The 25,662-nt window shown below is 36.2% G+C and overlaps 2 protein-coding genes and 2 pseudogenes across 2 annotated transcripts; all 4 read right to left on the reverse strand.

Annotated features, from left to right (window-relative positions):
- Positions 1 to 273: 273 nt before the first annotated feature.
- LOC125205296 (trimethyltridecatetraene synthase-like) lies at positions 274 to 2,172 on the reverse strand. Its single transcript, XM_048104136.1, has 3 exons — positions 1,267 to 2,172; positions 862 to 1,110; positions 274 to 740 (listed from the first exon to the last, which is right to left on the reverse strand). Exons 1-3 carry the CDS (start codon positions 2,164 to 2,166, stop codon positions 357 to 359), a joined length of 1,533 nt encoding a protein of 510 aa, XP_047960093.1. The 5' UTR covers positions 2,167 to 2,172; the 3' UTR covers positions 274 to 356.
- Positions 2,173 to 3,080: 908 nt separating this feature from the next.
- On the reverse strand, positions 3,081 to 5,595 carry LOC125205297 (annotated as a pseudogene).
- A 2,234-nt stretch (positions 5,596 to 7,829) lies between these two features.
- Positions 7,830 to 10,882, reverse strand: LOC125206981 (annotated as a pseudogene).
- Positions 10,883 to 21,207: 10,325 nt separating this feature from the next.
- LOC125203313 (putative late blight resistance protein homolog R1A-3) lies at positions 21,208 to 24,637 on the reverse strand. The gene has a single exon (XM_048101629.1). The coding sequence runs from the start codon at positions 24,597 to 24,599 to the stop codon at positions 21,414 to 21,416; it is 3,186 nt and encodes a 1,061-aa protein (XP_047957586.1). The 5' UTR covers positions 24,600 to 24,637; the 3' UTR covers positions 21,208 to 21,413.
- Positions 24,638 to 25,662: the final 1,025 nt, after the last annotated feature.

Raw genomic sequence — 25,662 nt, forward strand, 5'->3', positions numbered from 1 at the left:
CAAATGGATCTGGATGATGGGCCTGAATTTGGGCCTTTCAGCATAATGGACCCAGCCCGTATTCACAATATAAGAGCTCATTGCCTGGCACCCGGGCCCCCAAAGATATAGATCGACATGGTCAACGAGCTCCAGATGGGCTCGATGGAAAGACAATTTTTCGCCGACCATGTCAACACACATCTCGGGGCGCCTGTGGGGCCGGAAAACTGCCTCGGATAGTGTCTAATTTTGGTCATCGAAAGTTGTTGGAAAATTGCCTGAAACGGATCATTAAAATTAAGTGCAACATTTTATTATAACACATAACTTATAGCACCATGCATTGCAATAAGTCTGAAATGCGAAGCAAATATTTACATGGAATTATAGAGGTGAAGTGGAAGTCTAGGCTGAGCAATAGTAATAAGTGGGAATTTTTTTGGCGTAGAAAGTCCGAAAGTCTCCTCCATGTTCAACTCTTCGGGCTTCATGTCACCCGGCAAACTCCAATTGAACCCATGCAATAGATTCGCCAAGCTTGATTGGATCACCTTTAGGCCTAGTGCATAGCCCGGGCACATTCTTCGGCCCGATCCAAATGGCAAAAGCTCGAAATCTTGTCCCTTAACATCAATATTCTTTCGAAGAAATCTATCCGGATAAAATTCATTGGGATTTTCCCATATGGATGGATCTCTATGGATTGTCCATGTATTAACAAACACTTGGGTCCCCTTCTTGATATCATACTCACCCACCTGCATATATGATATTTTAATAACAAATTCATTGAATTTTCTATAATTACTAACCAACACCAACCATTAACTATAGTTAAATGCCAATTTTATGAAACACAATAATAAATAAATAATATACCTTACAGTCTTCCCTTGCTAGACGGGGCACCAACATTGGTGCCACCGGGTGCAGTCTCATGATTTCCTTGACAATGGCCTCCACATAAGGGAGGCTAGGTATATCTTTCTCCGTCACCCACCTATTTTGACCTATGACTCGATCGAGCTCCTCAGTCGCCTTCTTAAAAAACTCATGTTTTTTTAGCAATTCCGACATTGCCCATTCCACAGTCACAGCTGAACTCTCAGTCCCACCGGCCAACATATCCTAAATAAAAAATAAAAAAAAAAACAAAACAAAATGTTGCACCACACAACTCATAACAATAACAAAAGTGACACCTATTTAATGAACTACTACAATTATCATCAATTGATTTTAAGATGGAATTTCATAAATTACTACGACAATGATCATATATACCTGAGTAAACGCTTTGACCATGTGTCTCTCAAGCTTCACCTCCAACGTCGGATCCTCAGCGAACTCGAGAAGCACGTCGACCATATCCCGGCTCGGGTGATCCGTCGCATCCTGCCTCCTCACCTCGTGCTCGTTGAGCACGCGCTCCAAAAACCGGTCGAATTTCTCGCTCAACACCTTCATCCTCTTCACATACCCTTGCAAATCCAAGAAATTGATATACGGAATCATATCACCAATATTAAACACCCCACCAAGAAAGAAAAGCTCATCCAACATCTTCTTGAACTCCTCCGGCGAGACGGCGGCGCTCTCCCTGCCGTCCATATAGCGCCGCCCCAAAACCATCCTGCTGATCACGTTCAAGCTCAGAGTCGACAAGCTATCCTTAACCAAAAAAGCCCGGCCCGAAAGCCCGAAAATCTCCTTCACGAGAGAGCCCGTTTCTTCGGCCCGAATGTACTCGTATGAGTCGATCCGCCGCGCGCTGAAGAGCTCCATCAAGCACATTTTTCGGGCCTGCCGCCAGTGCGGGCCGTAGTCGGACCACGTGATGTCGGAGTAGTTGTAGGTGAGGTATTTTCCGGCGGAGGTTTTGGGGCGCGAGGCGAAGGTGAGGTCCATTGTTTTGAGGAAGATCTTGGCTGCATCGACTGAGGAGCCAACGACGACCGGAAAGGAGCCGAATTTGAGGAGCATTACCGGGCCGTATTGTAGGGAGAGTTGGTGGATGGAGCGGTGTGGGAGCGGCCCGATTAGGTTGAGATTGCCTATCACGGGCCATGGTTTCGGGCCGGGCGGTGGGTTTAGTTTTTTTTGTGGGAATAATTTTTTTAGGATGTGTAATGTTAGCAAGGTGAGTATGAGGAGTAAGGATATTGCTATGATTTGGTTTTCCATTGGGAATAATTTTATGAAAGAGAATGTTGATTAGGTGTATTATGTATACTTATATAGATAGGAGGGTTGGAATAATTGTAAAATATTATACTACTATTAAAATATTTAAAGAAAATAGTAGTTTAATATTTAATGATGAGATAAATAATTTTTGTTTTAGTCTACAAGAAGTAAAACTTTGACTGAATCATTGGTGGTTCGTATATCCTATTACTAATTCAAAAGAAACACTCCATATAATAATAAAATAATTCAACTCTAAATTATTGCTAAAAATAGACTCATATGGAGTATTTTTGATTGGCAAATAAATAAAATTTAAAGAAATTGAATCCAAGACCAAACCACATTCTTTAGATGCTTTTAAAGATTGGGACTCATGTTGTTACTTCTCTTGATAAAAATGTAAATTTCCACTTACTTGGAGAAGTTGTTAGAAAAATATTAATTTGGAGGACTACTATAAACTCATATAAATACTATATTTACGAACCACTATACATATACATACAAATAGAGGATTAAATTAAAAAAAAAATTAATACCAAGTAGTAAATATGAATTTGCACTGCTAATTATTTTATTATTTTTGGATAATGATTTCTACTTATAAACTATGTGCAATTAAGAGTCAAAGAATGGTGATTTTGAATGTGTAGTTTTTGTTAACTACATTAGATGTTGCAAGCATCTTTTGTAACAATGTGTAGTGGAGTATTTCTTAAATCAATCATGCGTATGTGACAATGTATAAGACAACTTGACAATTTGCATGATTCCTTGATTACTGTAAATCTAATAATCTATATATGTAGTATTGAATCAAAGTGGCTAAATTTCACATCCAACCAAAACAAAACAAAAATCAAAGTTCACCATCCAGAAGTCATAAACACACTAACAATTCACCACAATAAAAACAGGAACATTGCAATCAATTCATTAAAGGAAACCCTAAATAATACTAGTATAAACTCAACGATAGAGTATTTAATAGTAGTAGCTAGTAAGACAATCTACAATAATAAAACACCTTAAAATTAATATATACAAACAATGAAAATCTCTTTTTCGACAGATAATGACGATCAAATTATTGACAACACATAACCATAATTAGATTAAGCCCATTTAATATATTGGCTAATTCAGGCCCACTAATATAATGCATTCAAATCATTGAATTATAGAGGTTATTCAAATCATTGAATTATAGAGGTTATGTGGAAGTCGGGCTCGGCACATAACAAGTGGAACTTTCTTGGGGTGAAAGCCCCCTAAATCTCATCCATATTCAACTCTTGGGGGTTCATTTCACGTAAACTCCCAAATTTAATCCGGCAATAGATTGCTAAGCTTGAGTGAATTACCTTCAAACCCAATGTATAGCCCGGGCACATTCTACGGCCTGATCCGAACGGCAAAAGCTCAAAATCTTGTCCCTTGACATCAATATCCTTTCCAATAAATCTGTCTGGATTAAATTCATTGGGATTTTCCCATAACAATGGATCTGTATGGATTGTCCACGTATTAATAAGAACTTGGGTGCCTTTCTTGATATCATACTCACCTACCTGCAAATATGTCAATTTAATTTAAATTTATTGGCTTTTAATATACTTTTTAGTTCTATATTAATTCTAATCAATTTTCCTTTTCAATCTGTTCCCAATTAACTATCTATCACTATTTTTTTCTTTTAGTAATGGACTACATATTCAATTAACTAACTCCTTTTAGTAATGGAGATGGCATATTTTACTAACTCATTACATCACATTTTATAATATTATTACGGAGTATATAAAGGTAAGAATTCATACTTCACTTACATTTTTTGTCCACTTTTCACTATATTTTGAACTTGTGTTAAGTCAAATGATGTCAAAAGAATAACTAATAATGAAGCACATATAAGGACTATTATAATTAAATACCAATTGTATGTTTTGCATTTATTAACTACTCTCTCCAACAAAGCGTTTGGGGCATTTCTTTCAATACGAAGATTAAAAAAAATTGTGTTAAATGAATTAAGTAAACGAAGAATAAAATAGGAAAGGAAAAGATAGAGAGATGAAAAAGAATAAAGTAAAGTGAGAAAAATATGTTGACTTTTTATTAGAAAGGAAAATGATTTACTACTATGAAACGTCTAAAATAACAAATAGCCTCTATAATGGAGGGGTACTACCTTACGTCTTTCCCAAGCGTGGCGAACATAGCCCTGGTGCAATCTCATGGTTTCCTTCACAATAGCCTTCACATAGGGGAGGCTAGGTATATCATTCTCCATCACCCACCTATTTTTGCCAATAACGATCAAGCTCCTCTGTCGCCTTTTTAAAAATTTCGGTTTTTAATAATTCTGACATCGCCCACTCCACTAAAAGATGAACTTCGGTCCCACCCTAACAAATCCTAAATTAACAACAAAATGCTATGTCACGCCACTCATAAATATATTAAGGCTCACGTGTTACTCCACTTATCATCAATTAATTTAAAGATGGAATATTGAATTTTTACGACAATGATCATACATACCAGAGTAAACGCTTTGACGCCGTCTCTCTGAACCTTACATCTAGCATCGGATCTTCGGCGAGCTCGAGAAGCACGTCCACCATGTCGGCTCGCATAACCCGCGTCTCCGCCTCCTCGCCTCGTGCTCGTCGAGCACATTCTCCAAAAACCTATCAAATTCTCTCTCAACACCTTCATCCTCTTCACATACCCTTGCAAATCCAAGAAATTAATCCACGGAATCATATCCCCAACATTCAACACCCCAGTCAGAAGGAAAAGCTCATCCAACATCTCCTTGAACTCCTCCACCGCCACGCCGCCGCCGCCGTCCAAAACCGCCGCCCCAAAACCATCCTGCATATCACGTTCAAGCTCATCGTCGACAAGCTGTCCTTGAGCACAAACGGCCGGCCCGAAATCCCGAAAATCTCCTTCACTAGAGAGCCCATTTCCTCGGCCCGAATGTACTCGTACGACTCGAGCCGCCTCACGCTGAAGAGCTCCATCAAGAAGATTTTTCGGGCCTGGCGCCAGTACGGGCCGTAGTCGGACCAGACTACGTCGGTGTAGTTGTAGGTGAGGTATTTTCCGGCGGAGGTTTTGGGGCGCGAGGCAAGGTGGGGTCCATTGTTTTGAGGATGACGGCGGCGTGGGCCGAGGAGCCGACGACGACGGAAACGAGCCGAGTTTGAGGAGCATTACCGGGCCGTATTGTAGGGAGAGTTGGTGGATGGAGCGGTGGGGAGCGGCCCGATTAGGTTGAGATTGCCTATCACGGGCCATGGTTTCGGGCCGGGTGGGAGGTTTAGTTTTTTTGTGGGAATATTTTTTTTGGGATTTTAATGTTAGTAAGGTGAGTATGAGGAGTGATGATATTGCTATGATTTGGTTTTCCATTGGAAAATATTTTGATGAAAGGGAGCGAATGTTGATTGGGTGTATTACTGTATTATGTATATTTATATAGATAGGAGGTTTGGAATAAATTGGGATTAAGTGGTGGTTTAGGATAATTAAGTCGTTCATTTTGCACATTTACAATGTGATGCTTACGAAGCTGCGAAGTCGAGAGTAGCACGCCTATGATGATTAGCAATAATACTACCCGTCCCGATTAACTGCAATTTTTTCAAAACGAAAAGAAGAAAGGACATTTATACGGACGGGGGAGAAATTTTTCCCCTCCGCCTTCATAATAATTGTCACTCTTATGGGATCCAGTTTTAGAAATGTAGAAAAGTTTAGAAAAAAAAGTGTGGACCCACTTTTATATTAGTCATATAATAAAATGTCAATGAGTTAATAGAACGGAGATCTACTTAACATTTATGGTGAAAATGAATGTGACAATATTAATGATGATAAATGAAAGATGATAATTACTAGGAGGGGGTATTTATTTTAATTGAAAAGTCAAATTTTGATGAGTCGTCCGTATTTATAATATTTGTTAATTATACAGATTGGTTATGTCGAATACTGATGGGTTATGTTATGACAAGAAGATTAGACAAAGTAGGAGTACTTTTAGCCTGCTTACTGGACTTTAAAAAATAACCCAAGCTTTTCTTGGCACTTTCTTGGGATTTCAACATCAAAATCCAAATAAAAAACATATACAAATATGGGTGTACTATTCATTATTTATAGCTGTGAACTAGACTTTCTTTGAGATACTTTTTATAACATGAGATTTTAACTATTTCACATAATAATGATAATGTAAGCTTAATTTATTGTACTCCTTCTTCTGTCCCCATTAATTAGCAACATTTGATTTGACACGAGTTTAAAATATAGTAAAAGATATATTTATGCAAAATCTTCAGGTTTCAGTTCATCTTGCAAACTCCATTTGAACCTCAGCTCATAGTTTCCTTGACAATGGCCTCTACTTAAGGAAGGCTTGGCTGCATCGACCACCAGAAATGAGCCAAATTTGAGGAGCACTACCAGGCCGTATTTTGGGAGAGGTTGTGGAGGGAGCGGCCTGATTAAGTTGAGATTGCCTATCACGGGCCATGGTTTCGGGCCAAGTATTTTTTTAGGATGTGTAATGTAACTTACAGTGAGCATGAGGAGTAATGATAGTACTCGTATATAGATAGGGGTGTGAATAAATTGGGATTTTATTGATCATGATAATTTGACATCATATGTAGGTGTTATGAAATCTAAATCTCCAGCTTATATAACTCAAAATGAAAAAATAAAAAAACTTCATAATAATTGAATACTAATAATTGAAATAAAAAAACTAAATTCTTCTATAGTAGTAGTAAGCAAAGGCAGAGGGCCATACCCATACCTGTCACATTCTCTTGATTAATTGAATATATGATCGATATTGATATTTCCATCAAAACATACGAGCTCACTTAAATTTTATCATCATCAAGATGCAATGTAAAATATGAATGATATGTATCGTCAGTTTTACCAACTAGACAAATTCATTATTGCCCCATTACTACTTGTTGAAATTGTTTTTTCGAGATTTAACTTCGAATTTAATCTATGATTTTATATATTTTAGGTCTCTAAAGTTAAACAAATAATCACATCTCTCGAAAACTTTGATCATTTTCAGATCATTTTCACTATATGACTTATTTTTCTTTGAATTTGCTCCTTAACCCCTAAGGAGAATAAATGGAAAAAAAATAGGCCTAAGACTCGTAAAAAAGGGTCTGAAATGCGATTAATATATTTTCAAAAATATAAGGTGATATTTTTAGATTTAGAGATCAAAAATGTGCCAAGTGCAGGCACACTTAATTTGAATCAAACTCATTATGTTAGGCAGATTTTCATCTAGTGATTTTCTATTTCATAAAGTTGATTTTTTTTTAAATGGGCTAATTTTTTTATTTCAATGCAAAAAATAAAAAAAAGTAGAGAAATGTATTTTATGAGGCCAATAATTAAAAAATGATTCCAAGCCTAATCTTGCATATCATTGACTCATCTATGCACTTAAAACAGCAATTATAAAGGCTAATTTCTATAAATTACATATTTAAGCCTACGTTGAACTTTTGAGCACTACAACATTAATCTTAGATACAAATATACATAAATACATACATACAAACCTAATTACCAACCTTTTTTCTAGCATTATTGTCAACTTATATGGACACACTATTAGGTACACCTTACATGTCACTCCTGGTTCCGAACTCGGCACGAGAAGCTCATACGGCAAGACTCCGCGCGCACGTTCCAAGGCTCGGTCCGAAGTTCTCTTCTCGATTTCCTTCTCGATCTGCCTTATCTCGGCCGAGAACTCGTAAACGTCGATGACCTCGGCATCACCGGACCATATGGACTGGTGATGCCTCCGCCGAGGTACCCCCGCCGGCAGTGAGTCGACAACGTGTCGACCACCGCCATGAACTCGTGGCTTGTAGCAAGCTGGCTTGAAAAGAAGTACTTTTGGTCGGAGGGGAAAAATGGCGTACCCGGGTCGCTTCGCTGGGGATGAGCCGCCGATGAGCGGGGGCCCGGGTTCGGGACATACCCTCCGTAGGGGTACTGGCCGTTTAGGGCCGCGTGTGGGCCAAGCAGCCATATTAAGGTGGTGAGAATCGAACTCAAGTCCTCAGAGTCCATTGGGCCACCAGTCTGCGTGACGTAGATCTGCGTGGCCCACATTGATGGACTCGGCGTACGCCTGCAACTCCTTGTGGGCAGAGCTCGGCCGAGCTCGGGTAGAGTGGTTCACGTAATGTCGGACCCAATTCTCGATAGCCCCCCATATCATTAGCCCGCCGACCCCTACGGATAGTCTTCGACAACCACTTCCGCCCGTGCGGCTGTGTGGGTCCGGCACGCCATTCCTCTGAAATGATTGAAACAAGTAAAATCCATTAGACTTCAAGATTTGATTCAACATTTGTTTGTTTCAAAATTCAAACTGATATTTGGCAATAGATATATACCTTCTGATGAGATCGGCAGGAGGCTTTCTGATCAAAGCGCCAGAAGCTCGAATAGGCAGCCGCGTCATCTCCATACAGTAACGGCCGGGGTGAAGAAGACTCAATCACACCGGGGCCACACTGAGCAAGCTTTGGCGAGCTAGCCCATTGATCTCCAGCTGTACCTCATGGAGGATCCAAGAGCTTAAAAAACGGGTGCATAGGCCATCTGCCTATGCGCTGCCAAGATGAACGGCTCCAGTGTTGCGTGGGGGTTTGTAGCCTATACAACCAACATTAAACCATCAGAAACGACACTTCAAGATCAAGCTACATTCATCGTGCTCACGAAACAGAGGAATACGTACTCAATGGTGGACAAGCTGATGAACTCCGGCATCATTAGAGCAAACATGGGCTTTAGCCAGCTGCCACATCCAATAGGTGGTGGCATCCACCGGCGGGGTGACTACACGGTTTGGCTTCGAGAGCTTGGCGCAAGACTGAGCTCTATAGCTATGGGCTTGAGGGTTCCAGCATCGGTCAAGAAGTAAACAGTTCGTGTTGCGTATGATTTCCGGCCATCAAGGGCATTGATTTTGTCGATGAATGAAGTAAATGTCATGGTAATCAATGATAAAGAGCTTGTTCGCATCCAAAGCCTCAGAAAATAGTTACATTAGATGAACGGGAGAATCATATTCTACTACGACCACCATTGATTTTTCGTACTTTCCAAAAGGCCCAAATAACTACCTCTTTGTATGGTCATGCCATTGAGTTGTCCAGCAATGTGTTCTTCCTTGAGAGCTGATTCCAGAGGTCCATAGACTTCGGGTCAAGTTTACTCACTGGGGAAACGACTGAAGCCCTCAATGGAGACAGGGTTTACCCAAGTTAGGCTTGACGCAGCAAACTCGCCATCCCTCAACCATGCATATTTGTCCTCTGCAAGCCACAAGCACAGTTCACATTAGCACTTCGACATCTTTAAGAGCTACAAATTGCGTTCTAATTAAACCAAACGAAGTCGATAATAAACTAAATATCGACTAAGGGGAGGGACCCCCACTAGTCGAAAGTGATAGCCAACAGAATTTTCTTCATGTCTATACCTAAACCCGTATTTCTAGTCTCCCTGTTTCCCACCAAACAGAGACTATTGCTATCATACGTGTACTACACTACGCCCCTGAATCGAGAAAAGAGAACAGAGCTACTTACTTGATACAATCTTTGGAAGGTCATATTTGAGCAGACCACCTTCTTGAATTGTGGTGACAGCTTTAGGCAATTGGATCTTGTTCATGATCTCGTCGTGGAGGCCGAGTTTGAGGAGAAGGCCTTCACTGTACAGGCTGTCAATGTCCGAGAATCCCTTGAAATCTTGGTTATTCGCTGATATGCTAGCCATCAGAGACGGTATGAGGTTATTACCTTATTAGTGAAGAAAATTCTTTTCCCAGAACGATCTTTCTTGGGCTGAACCCAAGAATTGCAGGGGAAATTAACAGGGCCACATGCAAATCCTTCAACCATAATACTCTCCAAAAAGAACTCCTTTTGGTGCTTATTGGCAACTGTAATTGCACCAGGAATCCCAAAATTTGAATCCACCTCAAACTCTGCTGTGTAATTCACTTTCTCAGTTTTGAGGTTTGACTTCTTTGACCAGTCCTTCAACACAGCTTCTCTGCTCTTCTTTGGAGATTTTGTTTCTAACAAACATCACAAAAGGAAAAATACTAAAATTAGTTAATTTTCAAGCAAGTACCAATTGAGGCATTTCATCAAACAAAATGTGGGGGTAAAAAATCAGTAACTTACTTGGATCAAAATCAGTGCTGATGAGCTCCAAAACAACATTTCTCCCAATCCTGTCAGTGAAAGCATCCAAATGTTTGACCAAAGTCTCCTTAAAATCCTCCTTATTCTTGTTCCTAACAGTCAAAACCGCCCTGACTTTGAACTTCACGGCCTTTTCCGGCACCACTTTCACCAAATCCAGATCCTCGCTGATCGCCGCAACAGGGGTTGTTGTACTCTTCCGTATCGCCACTTGTACCTTCCTCCCCTCCAAGGGCAGAAAGGACCGGCTCCGTTTCTGGCTCAGAAGCAGCCTCGTTGAAGAAGCTGAAGCGAGAAACGGCGATTTCTCCATTAGAGACGAGCCCATTAGCTCTCGAGCTAGCGCCATGGCTCAATCTGGTTGGAAATGTTGGAAAGGTTGGATCTTTGGAGTAGAATTGATGACCCTTTTGTCGGAGGAGGAGAATTGGAGGTTTAATTAGCGGAATTAATGGTGTTTTGTTAAGCTCTGTGTGTAGATTTATACAGTTATGGAGATGGTGGAATTGATGTTGAAAGTGGAAAATCAGAATGATCTCACCGTCCACACGTTTTTTAATTTTCTAATATATGACCACATGCAGAAAAGAGAGAAAAAATCATTTTATTCGTTTTTATATTTTAGTAGTGTTGAAATTTCAAAGAATTTTCGTCTTATTATCAAACGTGGTGGTGGAACTTGGAAGTGAGTTAAGTGAGTTTTTTGTTGAGTGGTTGGACCGTTTTGTCCTCGGGTGTTGGATTAAATGGCGAACTTTGGAGGCGTTGGACTTTTTTCTGATCGATTGGACCACTTGGCCCAAATTTTAAGTCCAGATATACTGCTAGGTCAGTCATTTTTTCGGTTTCGGCCCAGATATACTGCTGAGTCAGTTAAATTCAACCCTCAATCGGTGACCCGCTCTGATACCATGATAGAAATCCATGGGTTTCATCCAAAAACCAATTGGTACTAGGAGGAGCGGCCCATGAGACTTATATACTAGTTTCAGTTTTCTCTTGACACCGATGTGAGACAGTTATAAGTTACTCCCTCCGTCCCAGAGAAGTTGGCATACTTTGAAAATGGCACGGGATTTTAGGAGGTTTTGTTTTGTGTGTTAAATGGAGAGAGAAAATATAATTTTTATATTCATGTGAGAGATAACTTTTTCCAAAAAGGGAAATGTGACATCTTTTGTGGACAAACTAAAAAGGAAAGTGTGCCAACTTCTTTGGGACGGAGGGAGTACTTTTTTAGTTTCAATTGCCAACAATACTCGTTGCTAGCAATTGAAAATGAACAAAGAACTATCGTCGAAGGATTTGGGTGGAACTATTGTACGGTGAAGTCAGTTGTAGTTCTAAATGCGGAATTTAATGAAGTTTCGGCTACCATGAGCAAGTGCGGACGCAGAAAAATGTCTATAGTAAAGGCCGCAAGCAGGAATTTGTTATTCAATACTAGCGGCTTGGTAAGAGGGCTTAACGTGAATTTTCAAAATTTTAAAAAATTTTAGAAGTAAAAAATAATTAAAAATAAAAGTATTTTGGTAAGGGCTTAAGCCCTACCCTCTGGCCAAGGGTGTCCGCCCCTGTCCATGAGCCAACGCACGAGACCGATTTTTCCCTAATCTTATTTGAATCTGTCATTGATAAGTTAAAATTATAGATTTAGTGCAACTAACACGTGGCTTTACAACGGATTATAACAATAACAAATAAAAATATTGCACTTTTTCAGTGCAGTGAGTTAAGATAGGATTAATTGCAGCCTCAAATAAAAATAATAATAATTAGGTAGTGATTAATATCCTACATTAATTGCGAATAGCATCGAACAAATTTTATGTGTTATGCACGCATACATGCAAATACATATGTCAAATTTTGGTACTAGTACTATATATATGCTCCAATGAATAAAGCCACACTGCTATTTAACAAAGCTTTGCCATCAAAGCATTATCTCTTCATTATACTATTTACTTTGGATAATTTAATACTTCCACTTGGAACTTACTAGAGTGAATATACGAAATTACATAAACGTGACCAAATCATATTTATCTACAAACTATATAAAGAAACCCTATAATTCGTCAACAAATCCACCTGTTTAAGGTGAGCAAAGCGAATAAATAAAGTTACGGATGATTCTATATTTCTATTCATCTACTACTATAATACAGCTCGTTATAATTTCGATTCAAATAAAAAGTCGATTAATTTCTTAGTGGCTCAACATTTACTAATTAATTAACCTAAATTCACATTGAGGTCAAATTACTTCTTCAGAGTAAGTAGAAAAATAGTATAATTATAGAGATTTGAGTGAGAATGAATACCATTAATAATAATTTTTTTTATAAAATTTTATAAAAATATATTTTTATGGTCAATCATAGTGTTGTCATATTTTTGTGGGCATGGAGACCCAAAAAGAATTCCACACAATTTGAACCGTGTGATATTCTTTAAAGTGAGGATTGTGACCTTTTGTGAATTGGACAGCCATTCTTGGCTCAATAAATATCCAATAACAATAATTGCGCAAACCCAAATGTTATTGAAATTCTATTATTCTCTCTAATTAATTCCTATCTCTAGCTAGAACTAGTACTTCACTGTACTGATATCGTTCCTACTTTATTATAAAATTTTATATTTGATACATGTTTGACTAATTAATTTGTTTGTTAAATAGTATTTTACCTAATTAGTGGAGGTTGATCAGCTTTACGATTTTTTATGTGTATATAAGATGTACGGAGTACTAAAAAAACAATTTCATTTCGTAATTTAGCATCTTTTCCATTAATGATTCTAGGGTTATGTGAAGTAATTATTTATTACATAAACACATACATACTATAATAACTAATCATGCTACACTGATACAACAATATGTTAATGCATTGTCTAAAATAACTAATCTTTCAAAACAAGAAATAGTAGCACTGAAACTGAACTTTTTATCACAGATCATAGGCTCAAAATTTTCTAATATTAATGTTACAACTCATTTATGAGCACTTGCTCTAACTGTTAGTATACCTTGAATCTGTTGTTTGACACTAGCCAAACGGGGCACATAATCCTGTAATCTGAAAAACACTCTGAATACAATCCGTTCTCATTTCCTGCACGTGGATGTAGTCAACAACGTTGGTGAACCACGTAAATCTGTGTCTTCTTTACATTTCTGTTTACCTTGATTACACAATTGTTATATTCTGTCAAAACACTAACATTACTAATGTTATTGTTTTCATTCTAAAAGTTTGGGAATTTTTAAGCCTAATGAATGTTAATTACTCCTACCTAATCCATGGGAATTATTTTTTCGCTTTTCATAATGATTTTATCTTTGAATTGTCAAAGGTTTTGTGAAGCTAGAAAAATCGAGACAGGGGGGATGAAAATTCTTTGTATTCCAACTTTTGTGTGTACACAACTTGAAAACAATTAGTAAATTCAAAGAATTGACTATTCAAAAAGCATAATATAAGGATTACCACCTATGAAAACACGTAGTTTAATTCAAGATATTTATTGTGTTATTGTCATTAATGATAATTATGATATTTTGTTTGGTGGTTCATGTGCATGTCACAATGATTTACAGCATATAATATGTAATAAAGTATACAATTAAAAATAAAATAAAAGAGACAACCGGGTTTTTTGAACACAAGGCTTGAAAATTAATTAGCACTATTATATAAACAATTTATTGAATGTAAAATTCGACGTCTGATTTTATAAAATTATATAAATGCCCGTTTGCAGTGACATTAAAATAAATATCTACAGTAAAAAACCTTTCTGAAATTGAACTTTGACTCGTCTGTATTAATAATGTTGCCACTGGGATGTGATTAATTGCTAACTAATTATCAATCCAAAATTGAGACCAATTTTTAATCATTAGATTAGAATTTTTAACCATTAGATTAGAAGATCTTGTGGTTAATATAATGTCAAATGTAATATATTTTAAATTTAAATAATTATTCATTAAATTAAAGGGTATTAATGTCAAATCCTATACGTAGTAATTATAACTAACTACTTTCTCTCTCCTCAAAATCATCTCAAATCTTTAAATTTACGTAACTCTTTCAATTTAAATTATTTTTTCGCAAAAAATATATCAAATTAAAGATAATTTAATAAGGATTCCAACGAGATCTCAATTGCATATGTTCCGACGATGTTCGGGTGATTAAATTTGATAAATTATATTTCAATTTTCGTACATGTTGATAAGCAACTTTTATCAACAAATGCAACAAAAAATCTCAATATATTGTAGGCAAAATCTCAATATTATGCATGTCCAATCTCAATAAAAATGTGTTGATATTTTCTTGTCCTTGCATTGATATTCTAATGTCATATTGTTGATATTTGTAATACACAATGTTGATATAAAAAAACATTCACGAAAATTATCATATGATAACATAATGACGATATTACCCCTTTGTTGATATTTTGTCTACTATTTATTGAGATTTGTGAGCTTTAATCTCATCCACTCATTTTAGAATCCAAGAATGGAGATTTAGTCTTGATTTTAGATTAGGGTACTATAAGCATTAGAATAGGACCCTGTTCCCACTTAAGAAAATAATTAAAATAAATTATGGAGAAGAGCACCATTGTCAACTACTACTAGTATGCACTTGAAAGTTGCAAAATATACCGGAGTTTTTCTAACTTATATTTTTCTACTTAATTACATCCTCTTTTACTTGATTTTTTTAATACTCTAAACCATAAATTTTTATACTTCATCCGTACGCCATTAAATGTCTCATTTTTCCATTTTCGTCCATCCGCCAATAAATATTGTACATTTTATTTTTACTATATTTAGTAAGTGGACCCTACATTCAACTAACTCACTTCACTCTTTTTATTATAAAACCAATATAAAAAAGTAGACTCTACATTCCACTAACTTTTCTTATACCCATTTTAACTAACTTTTTCTATCCACTTTACTTTATAAAGTCAAACAATATCTTTAAACCCATGTCGATCAAATATGAGACATTTATTCATGAACGGAGGGAGTACTATACTCTTGGGAAAAAAGTGGCAAAATTTCATGGAAACTAGTTGAGGTTACAAGAAAGAAACAAATTTATTAGTATAGTTTGGTCACTAATTTGAAAGCTGAGATTTGCCAAGCTCAGTGGCTCGATCATCGTAGACCATGTAGCTTACCGAACGGTAACTTGGAAGGATAGTTCTTCTCCTTGCAATTACTTTTGTTTCTCTACCATTCTCGTCACACTTGAAATTCATTACTCTTTTGAGGGTTGTAGATTCTCCATGATCACAATGTTATCACTATTCGGAGGATCAAGGAGATGCAATACTTTAGTGGCATTTTCACTAAGGTCAAAACCATAGAAATCAGTGTTTTAAAAACCGGTTTGGACCGGCCGGTCGGACCGGTCCGGCCGCGAACCGGTGACCTCTCCGGTCCATTTAACCATATAAAACCGGTGGAGCATTGAACCGTTTTGGACCGGGTGAACCGGCCGGTTGGACCGGAAACCGGGAACCGGTCGAACCGGTTACAAAATTTTTTTATTTTTAAAAATCAATTTAAAATAAAATTTACACTAAACTTTCATTTCATATTAACCCATACTTGTAATGGGCCTATGAATTTATCAAAACTAGCTTAAAAAAACATTTGTGTCTTTCTTTATAGAAGTATTCCACAAGATTGTTCTTTCATTTTTCAATATGGGATGAAAAGTTTGTTTTATAGTCATCTTTTACAATCTTTTGCCTTTACTTTTTCAATGTGGGATGTAGTTTGTTTTGTTAATATGTACTACTTCATATTATATCAACTATCAACTATATACTAATTGTGTATGTATAATTAAAAGCTATATACATATTTTATATCATAACTAAAATTAGTAAATCTTAATTAACTTTCAAATAAAGTTTTAATTACTAATGCTTAGATTTAAAATAAAATAACAAGAATATATAATGAGAGAAGTGTTCATAACATGAAAATAAATACATAGTTTAATAAACATATGAATATGTATTTTTACATTACTCGTTAAGAATTGGTATATATATGCTTTATCCGTACTTATATATCTATATATTATTTGAAATTAACTTATATATTGCATTAATGCTTGTTTATTTACATTTTTTGAAACCAAGTGTTTTATAATAAATATGTATTTAATTATATATAAATGCTACAGTAAAACGGTTCGACCGATGGTTCGACCGGTTGGACCAGTTGAACCGTGAACCAGATGCAATACTTTAGTGGCATTTTCACTAAGGTCAAAACCATAGAAATGAACATGCCTAAGCCGAGTCATATTCCAAATTTCACCGGTGCATCAATGTTTTCTTTAGAACCAACAATTAATGTTTGTAGACTCCAGAGAAGATTGAATGAAGAAGAAATTTGGTTGAGTGCCTTCCAGAATGAACAACACGAAGCCTCAGGTTAACCAAATCAAACAAATTTCCCGGGGAGTAATAGTCTTGTAGATAATCATCCTTGTTGTATGTTTTCAATGTCCTCAACAATCTTAAATTGTACAAAGATTGAACTCTTTTACCACCGCTTATACAGGTACGAGCATATGGTCTAGAATTCATGGCATCAACCACTTTTTCCTCTGAAGCGTTTTCCAGAATAACTACGTGTCGTTGACTACATGTGCCTTGAAGACTATACTGCCCTACCACATGATAAAACCTCTCATTTTCAGCTTTTCTCAAGCAATGGTTTCTTAACAAATCATGCATTTTCAAGTACTTCATGTTTCCAGTTTTACCAAACTTGTGAACAAGAATTAGATTTCTATCAACTTGTTCATCCAAGTACTCTTGTAGCTCAACTTCACTATTTTCATGCAATACTTATTATTCTCTAAATTCCCGTAATTCTTCTACTGGTTCTAGTTTTTCTAAAAGACCTCACATCAAAACAATTGATAATGGAAGTCCTCTGCAACTCTCAACAGTCTTCCTTCCAATTTCCTCCAAATCGAAAGGGCAAATTTCCCCCTCAAATACAATGTTGCATAATATACTCCAGTTACTTTCCCCATCCATAAACTTCATTTTAAGGGTATAATTGCTATCCAATTGAGATCCCAAATTCGATAGCTTAGTTGTCACTATTATCCGACTACCATTACTATTGTTAGGAAAGTAGTGTTGTATCTTCTCCCATGCCTCAATACTCCACATATCATCCAACACAATTAGATACCTTCTATATGATAAACATTTGTGGAGTCCTAATCCTATTTCATCTTCGCTCATTTGACCCAACACATGTTTACTTGTTTCAGATAGAATTTCACAAATAAGTTCTTTTGTGTTATATTGTTGAGAAATAGTAACCCAATCACACATATCAGAATGGTAACAAATAGATGGATGTACATAAACATGTTCGGCAAGAGTAGTCTTACCAATTCCTAACATTCCTACACTGGGATGACTTGTCGACTTTGTTGTCCGTAAATGAGCTTCTCCATGAGTTGAAGTTGGACATGATCAAAGCCCATCATGGTTGTGTTGCTCAACCTAGTGAGAGAAGATGTTGGCGACCATCAGATGCTGAGTGATCTTTGAGTACAACAATCTCCTTCACTTCTTTCTTTATCAATTCCATGTCTTCTATCACCTTTTGCAAATTCTCATGCAAGTATGCGGATGAGTAACCAACAAATGCTAAGACTTGTTCATGCAATTGATTTTGGATTACAACTATCTCCAACACTTCTTTCTTGATCAATTCCATGTGTTCTACCACTTTCACCGAGTTCAACCACTTTCACCGAAACGTCGAGAAATGTTGATGTATCCGCTAATTCAAGGCCTAGTCTCCGTTTAAGTGCAAAGAGCTGCATCACTTCTTTTCGTATAAAATCTATGTGTTCTATCACCTTCACCACAAGTCTTGTTAACATTATCCTCTCTCTTACTTTACCATTTCTTTACTTTAAATATTTATTATCATTTTTATAAAACAAGTGCGCAAAAGTGACCGGGACTCCTAATGGCAGCCGAATGGAGTATTATTTGAAGTAAATGGGCCCTACAATCCATTAAACTATTTTACTCACATTATATTACCAAATTATTAATAATATAAAAGTGAGACTTATATTTTATTAACTTTTTTAATTTAATTATTATTTTTATTTCTTAATGCAAATGAAAGCAAGATTATGAACAAGGGAAGGAAGGAGAATATCCGAATTTCACAATTTGACGCTCTTTTGCTTAGAGTCCACTTTCTCGGTAATTGTTGGTTAGTTAGGTATACAATTTTGATTTGATTTTTAATTATTTTGATAATGCACATATTTTGATATTCTTATACTCCCTCCGTCCATGAATAAGAGTCCCGTTTTTGTATTTCTGTCCGTCCACGAATTAGAATCCCGGTTCATAATTACCATAAATGGTAAAGAGACCCCACATTCCACTAATTCATTCCACTCACATATCATTTAAAACTAATATATACAAGTAGGACCCCTATTCCACTAACTATCTTCCACCTTTTTCTTAACATTTCTTAAATCCCGCGCCATTTAGAAATGAGACTCTTAATCGTGGACGGAGGGAGTAATTTTTAAATGTTATAAACTATAAGAATTCCTTTCTATTTATTCTTATCCAGTGTATTATTAGTAAAGCCCATGTTTATTGGGCCAAGATGAGGACTTCAAGCCTGGCCAGAAATTTGTAAAGCCCATGTTTAATTTTTAATGGGACAGAGGAACTAGTATTTTACCGAATTAGTGGAGGTTGGATCAGCTTTACGATTTATTTATGTGTATATAAGATGTACGGAGTACTAAAAAAAACAATTTCATTTCGTTTGCATTGATGATTCTAGGGTTATGTGAAGTAATTTATTACATAAACAGATACATACTATAATAAATTAATTCATTAGTCAGAATACATGGTGATCCGATCTACATATTTTCTCATTTTAAAATATATTACCCACGTTTTAAAATGTCTAATTTCTAACTTCTTATCCATGTTGTTGATGTCAAAAAAAAAAAAAAACTATCATGCTACACTGATACAACAATATGTTGTCTAAAATAACTAATCTTTCAGCACTGAAACTAAACAAACTATTGAAAGATTAGTTATGTTTTTATAATATCTTAAAGACAAATATTATTAATGTTACAATTGTTATATAAGCACTATTTACGAGCACCGTTCTAACATTACTAACGTTATTGTTTTTATTCTTAAAAATTGGGAATTATTAAGCCTAATCAAATATTAATTACTACCTAATCCACGGGAATTATTTTATCGCTTTTCATAATTATTTTTTCTTTGACTTGTCAAAAGGTTTTGTGAAGACTAGAAAACTCGAGACAGGGGATGAAAATTCTTTGTATTCCAAATTTTGTGTGTATACAACTCTAAAAACAACTAATCAATTCAAACAATTGACTATTCCAAAAGCATAATATAAGGATTACTACCTATGAAAACACGTAGTTTAATTCAAGATATTTTTTGTGTTATTGTCATTAATAATTATTATGATATTTTGTTTGGTGGTTCATGTGCACGTCACAACGATTTGCAGCATATAATATGTAGTAATAGTATATAATTAAAATAAAAATAAAATAAAAGGGGTAACCCGGTTTGAACACAATGCTTGAAATTCGACGTATAAAAGGGTTTTGAAATTGAACTTTGACTCATTGAATTAATATTCCCACTTATGTAAATAATTAAAACAAATTATGGTGAAGAGCACCATTGTATTAGTATCAAGCAATTGAAAGTTGCAAAATATACATGAGTTTTTCCACGTAAAAAAAAGTAGAGAAGCTGAACGATAGGATAAACCTCCTACCGGGTTGATCGGCGTCCATAGATCGGCGATCGATAAATATCTGTTTATAATAATATTGATATTCTTGAATGATTTATCAAATGATTGCAATAATTCCTATTTATGATGCTAATAACTAACTTAATGAACAAGAAAACAAAGATATAGAAAAGATACAGAAATCCCTAATTTAACTAACTAAATAATGCTAATGCTCGTATCACTGAAATTCACTTTTTTTTTTCATTACAGTGTTTTATTTTTTTTCTTTTCTAAAGCATAACTATGTATACTATACAAGTTGTGGTTACAAAGAAAGGGACAATTAGTGTAGTTTGGTCGTTCATAGTGCAATTTGAAAGTTGGGATTTGCCAGGCTCAGCAGATCATAGTAGGGAAAGTGGGAGCTCTCCATTATCCAGCATTCCAATTGATGGGAAACATACAAGTGATAAAGTTGGAATTTCACCAAGTTCTGTGGGGATCTCTTTTAAATCACTCAAAGTTGGATATATTACAAACTTAAAAGTCTCCTAAGATTTTTAGATATTTCGGGAAGGGGTCGCGTTAAAATAAAACCAACCTTCTAATCCAGAACCCAAAACTATCTCAATATTATGTATTAAAATTATCAACACAAAGACAAAACTTTCTCAATAGATTTGTGTTAGATAAAATTATGTCTTTGTGTTGAGATTTAAATTTACATGTTATGTTGAGAAAGTTATACTTATATGTTGAGAAATTTTCAACATAATATTGAAGTTCTGGGTTCTGGATTGAGAATTAGTTAGCATTTGATTATAATCCTTTCGGGAAGTATATGTAATAACATGACAAAACCAAGCAAAATTAAGCCGCAGAAAACTTAAGGAGAAAAGGTGGAAACATTTCATGTAAACAAGTTGTGGTTATCTACAAGAATTGCTCAGATATACTCCTATCATCCAAGGTAACGTGACCCGAGACAAAATTCATATTGTATATGATGCAAAAACAGATCAAAGGATCTCACGAGTCACTCTATTCCAATTTAAAGTTGCGATTTGCTAAGGTCTTCAGAAACTCGACGTTGTCGTACTGCTGAGGATAACGGAAACTTTAAAAGATAATTCTTCTTCTCCTTGTAATTCCTCTTGTTCCTCGACCATTCTCTTCGCACTTATCACTGATTCTCCACTGCAACGACACATTCTCACGGATTTCAGTGTCGGAATTTCACCAAGTTCTGCAGGGAACTCCTTCAAAGATACCCAGGAAAGACTAATGTGCTCGAGGCATGGGAAGTGAGAGCTCTCCGTCATCCACCATTTCAAGCCACTGCACAAGCTAAGTTCCAAATATTTGAGACTGGGGAACTGGCCTTCCACTGTTTCCCATTTGCCTGCTGTGAAATCTCCACCCCTCAACTTGAGCTTTTGAAGAAGGGGTAATGCACTTGCCTTTTTCAATATGTCTTCAATTCTATTTATATACGTCCCAAGAGTCAGACTCTTAAGAGAGTCTGGAAAGGTAAGCTTTTGCAACAAACCACTCCTACCTTCGCCTTTGCAGCTGAGAGATTCAAGCTTTGGCAGACGTTCGATGTTGTGGAGACAATAGTCATCACCAGACTCAATTCCCTCAGGTATGGGGAAAGATAGTCCCAATTTTTTTATATTGGGAATGCTACGAACCATCATCTCATCACACTTGAAATTACTTACTCCTATGAGGGTTTGTAGATTCTCCATGATCACAATCTTGTCACTCGGAGGATCTGGGAGATGCAATCCTCCATCGTTGAGCCACTCATCAACATAGAAATCGACATGCCTAAGTTGAGACATGTTCCAAATTTCAACCAGTGCATTCTTGATTGATAGTGAATGAAGAATTAATGTCTGAAGACTCCAGAGGAGATTGATTGAAGAAGGAAGTTGGGAACCGTCTTTATGAAAAACAGCAAGATACCTCAAATTAACCAACTTGAACAATTCTCTCAGGGAATACGAATGTTCTTTTGTATGAGAAAATTGGTCGTATGCTCGCAATGTCCTCAACAATCTTAAATTGGGCAACAATTGAACTCTTTCATATTCACTTATATAGGAACGCACATGTGGTGTAGAACTCATGGCATCAAGGACTTCCTTCTTTGAAGTGTTTCTCGGAATAACTACACGGCGTTGGATAGATGTGCCTAGAGGATTATGTTGCCCGACCACATGATAAAACCTCTCCTTTACAGCTTCTCTCAAGCAAAGGTCTCTCAACAAATCATGGATTTTCAAGTACTTCATGCTTCCAGTTCTCCCGAACTCGTGAACAAGAATTAGATTTCTAGCAACCAGTTCATCTAAGTACTCTTTAACTATTGTTTCCAAACTTTTGCCATTTACTGGTTTCACAAATCCTTCAGAAACCCATAGCTTGATGAGTGTTGAGACTCGAATCTTACTATCCTCCTCAAACATTCCGAGATATAGAAAGCACGGCTTAAGATAAACTGGCAAATGGTTGTAGCTCAACTTCAGTATTTTCAAGCAATGCATACCATCCTCTGAATTCACTAGTGAATTTACGCTTCTCCTAATCGATTCCCAATATTTTTTTGTTGGTTTCAGTTTTTCCAAAAGACCTCCCACCACAACAATTGATAATGGAAGTCCTCTGCAATTCTCCACAATCTTCTTTCCAATTTTCTCCAATTCTAAAGGACAACTTTCCCCCTCAAACACAATTTTGCTGAACATGTTCCAACTACTTTCTTCATTCATAAATTCCATTTCAAGGCTATAATTGTTATTCAATTGGGAACCCAAATTTGATAGCCTAGTTGTCACCATTATCCGACTACCATTACCATTGTCAGGAAAATAGAGTTGCATCTTTTCCCATGCCTCAATACTCCACATATCATCCAACACTATTAGATACCTTCTATGTGATAAACATTTGTGGAGTGATAGTCCTATTTCATCTTCTCTCATTTCACTCAACCTTTGTTTATTAGCTTGAGAAAGAATTTCACCAAGAAGTTCTTTTAAGCTAAATTGTTGAGAAATGGTAACCCAAGCACAGATATCAAAATGGTCACCTATAGATGGATGTGCATAAACATATTCGGCAAGAGTGGTCTTACCAATTCCTCCCATCCCAACAATTGGGATGACTTGGCGACTCTGTTCTCCATAAACGAGCTTCTCCATGAGTTGAATCATGACATCATCAAACCCCACCATGGTTGTGTTGTTCAGCCTAGAGAAAGAAGATGTTGAGGAACCTCCATAGACTTGCGTATGATCTTTGAGTGCAACGACCTTCATCACATCTTTCTTGATTAAATCCATGCCTTGTATCACCTTCTGCAAACTCTCATGAAAGTTTGCATATGTTGAGGAATCAGAAGAGGCTGAGACTTGTATCTCTAGCTGATCTTTGATTGCAATGATCTCCATCATGTGTTTCTTGATCAAATCCAAATCCATGTTTGCATATATGGAGGAATTAGCAGATGGCAAGACTTGTTTCGGCAACTGATCTTTGAATGCAAAAATCTCCATCACTTCATTCTTAAGCAAATCCACGTCTTCTATGAAATCCACCACGGCAGTCTTGTGATAAACTTCATACGTTTTTTCATCAGCATATGCCAAGACTTGTCTCTGCAGTTGATCTTTGAATGCAAAAATCTCCATCACTTCATTCTTGATGAAATCCATGTGTTGTATCACTTTCATCACAATCTTATACAAGTCTGCAGAATCTGAGACTTGTCTCTGCAGATGATATTTGAGAGTGAAGATCAGATCCATGTGTTTTTTCACCCTTTTTTCTATCAGTTGAATGCCTCGTCTCATATTCTGCATAATCTCATACAAGTCTTCTTCAGATATCCAGATATGTGAGACTTGTCTCAGCAGCATACCTTCATTGCCTGCAACGACCGAATCCATGTCTTCTATCACGTCCCTCAAAGCCTCGTACAAGACTAAGACAGGTGGACGAATTCGATCCACAATGTGAGATTCGATGACATCTTCAGCCGCATAAACCGCATCAGCAATGCGCATCTCCAACGGATCTGCTTCATCGCCATCAGCATAAGGAGACTTGTAACCTTCGAGAAATTCCTGCAAAAACATAACAATTTCAGTGAGAGATTCAACTTGTTTCTTGTCCATAGAAATCGGAGGCGAAGGATGATGCTCGATCTGATCCAAAATCTGCATAAGAGAAACCAGAGCTGCATAAGCCGCCATTGATATGAAAATTTTTTTTGGTGATAAGATAACTATTTTCAGGTTGCTGAAAATGAAGATAGAATAAGAATGGATGAGTGGTGGAAAAAAAAAGGGAGAGTTGGAGTCATGCATTATTGATTATACAGACTAAATATCTAAGACTTGGCCCAATAGACTTGGCCATCGGTAACTGATGCAATCTTTAGGTCGGGCTGGACCGTTCTGGCCCCCGGGGTTAATAAATCCGGGTCTGATGTATGTCATAAATACTGACAATATATTATAACTAGAAATAAAAATATTTCGTCATGAGAAAATTATAAAAAAAATGTGTTAAATTAGTGACTTTCACGGGCCAATTTTTAAAGTTGTGGTAAATTATTCCAAGGACAGAGTCAGAGTGGGATGTTATATTGTCTAGACTATAGATAAGTAGATTTATTGCACAGGAAAGATTAAAAAAAAAGACCTAAGAAATTATGATGACTCAATGGGGGTGGATTCATTTGTATAAAAACTTATATTTACATATGTATATGTTCTTTGAAAACAAAAATATGGAAGAAATTCATGTTGAACTCATAAGTGGTACAAATTTAAATTTGAAATCTCATAAAATTCGTCGAATTTCGTATTAACACAAAAGAAAGTGATTGATCATGCACATCCTTTCGTTGCATTAATTTTTGTAATATTCTTACAATTTCTCAATAACATCATAAATATACTACTAAAAAAACGTAAGAAAGTTATTAGTTCCAAGTCCAAAACATAAAAGCACAATAGATCCAATATTACATCAATATACATCTTCTATTACATCACCATGATTTGACACATTTTTTTTGGTGGAGTGAAATTTGAAGAGAGAGAATGGTTGACTAATGTCTAATTAGAAGTGGGATTGAACAACTTTTGCATCTATATATATAAGGTATTAAGGAGAAATTTTGGTGGTGTGACATTATTACGTTACATGTATACATCTAACGTGGCAAATTTCGTAAATATTTGTTGATTGAATTTTTTAGTTTTTTGTGTCATATTATTATTGGTCTGTAAATTACAAATATTGATATTT

The sequence above is a fragment of the Salvia hispanica genome, chromosome 2, assembly GCF_023119035.1.
Source record: "Salvia hispanica cultivar TCC Black 2014 chromosome 2, UniMelb_Shisp_WGS_1.0, whole genome shotgun sequence".
NCBI classification, from domain to species: domain Eukaryota; kingdom Viridiplantae; phylum Streptophyta; class Magnoliopsida; order Lamiales; family Lamiaceae; genus Salvia; species Salvia hispanica.

What these genes read in the sequence shown, in the direction of transcription:
- LOC125205296 (XM_048104136.1), bottom strand. Translation starts at nt 2,166, where the DNA reads ATGGAAAACCAAATCATAGCAATATCCTTACTCCTCATACTCACCTTG. An exon ending in TGGTCAAAGCGTTTACTCAG is followed by an intron (nt 1,111 to 1,266) that starts GTATATATGATC and finishes TTTTTTATTTAG; the next exon opens with GATATGTTGGCCGGTGGGAC. An exon ending in TAGCAAGGGAAGACTGTAAG is followed by an intron (nt 741 to 861) that starts GTATATTATTTA and finishes TCATATATGCAG; the next exon opens with GTGGGTGAGTATGATATCAA.
- LOC125203313 (XM_048101629.1), bottom strand. Translation starts at nt 24,599, where the DNA reads ATGGCGGCTTATGCAGCTCTGGTTTCTCTTATGCAGATTTTGGATCAG.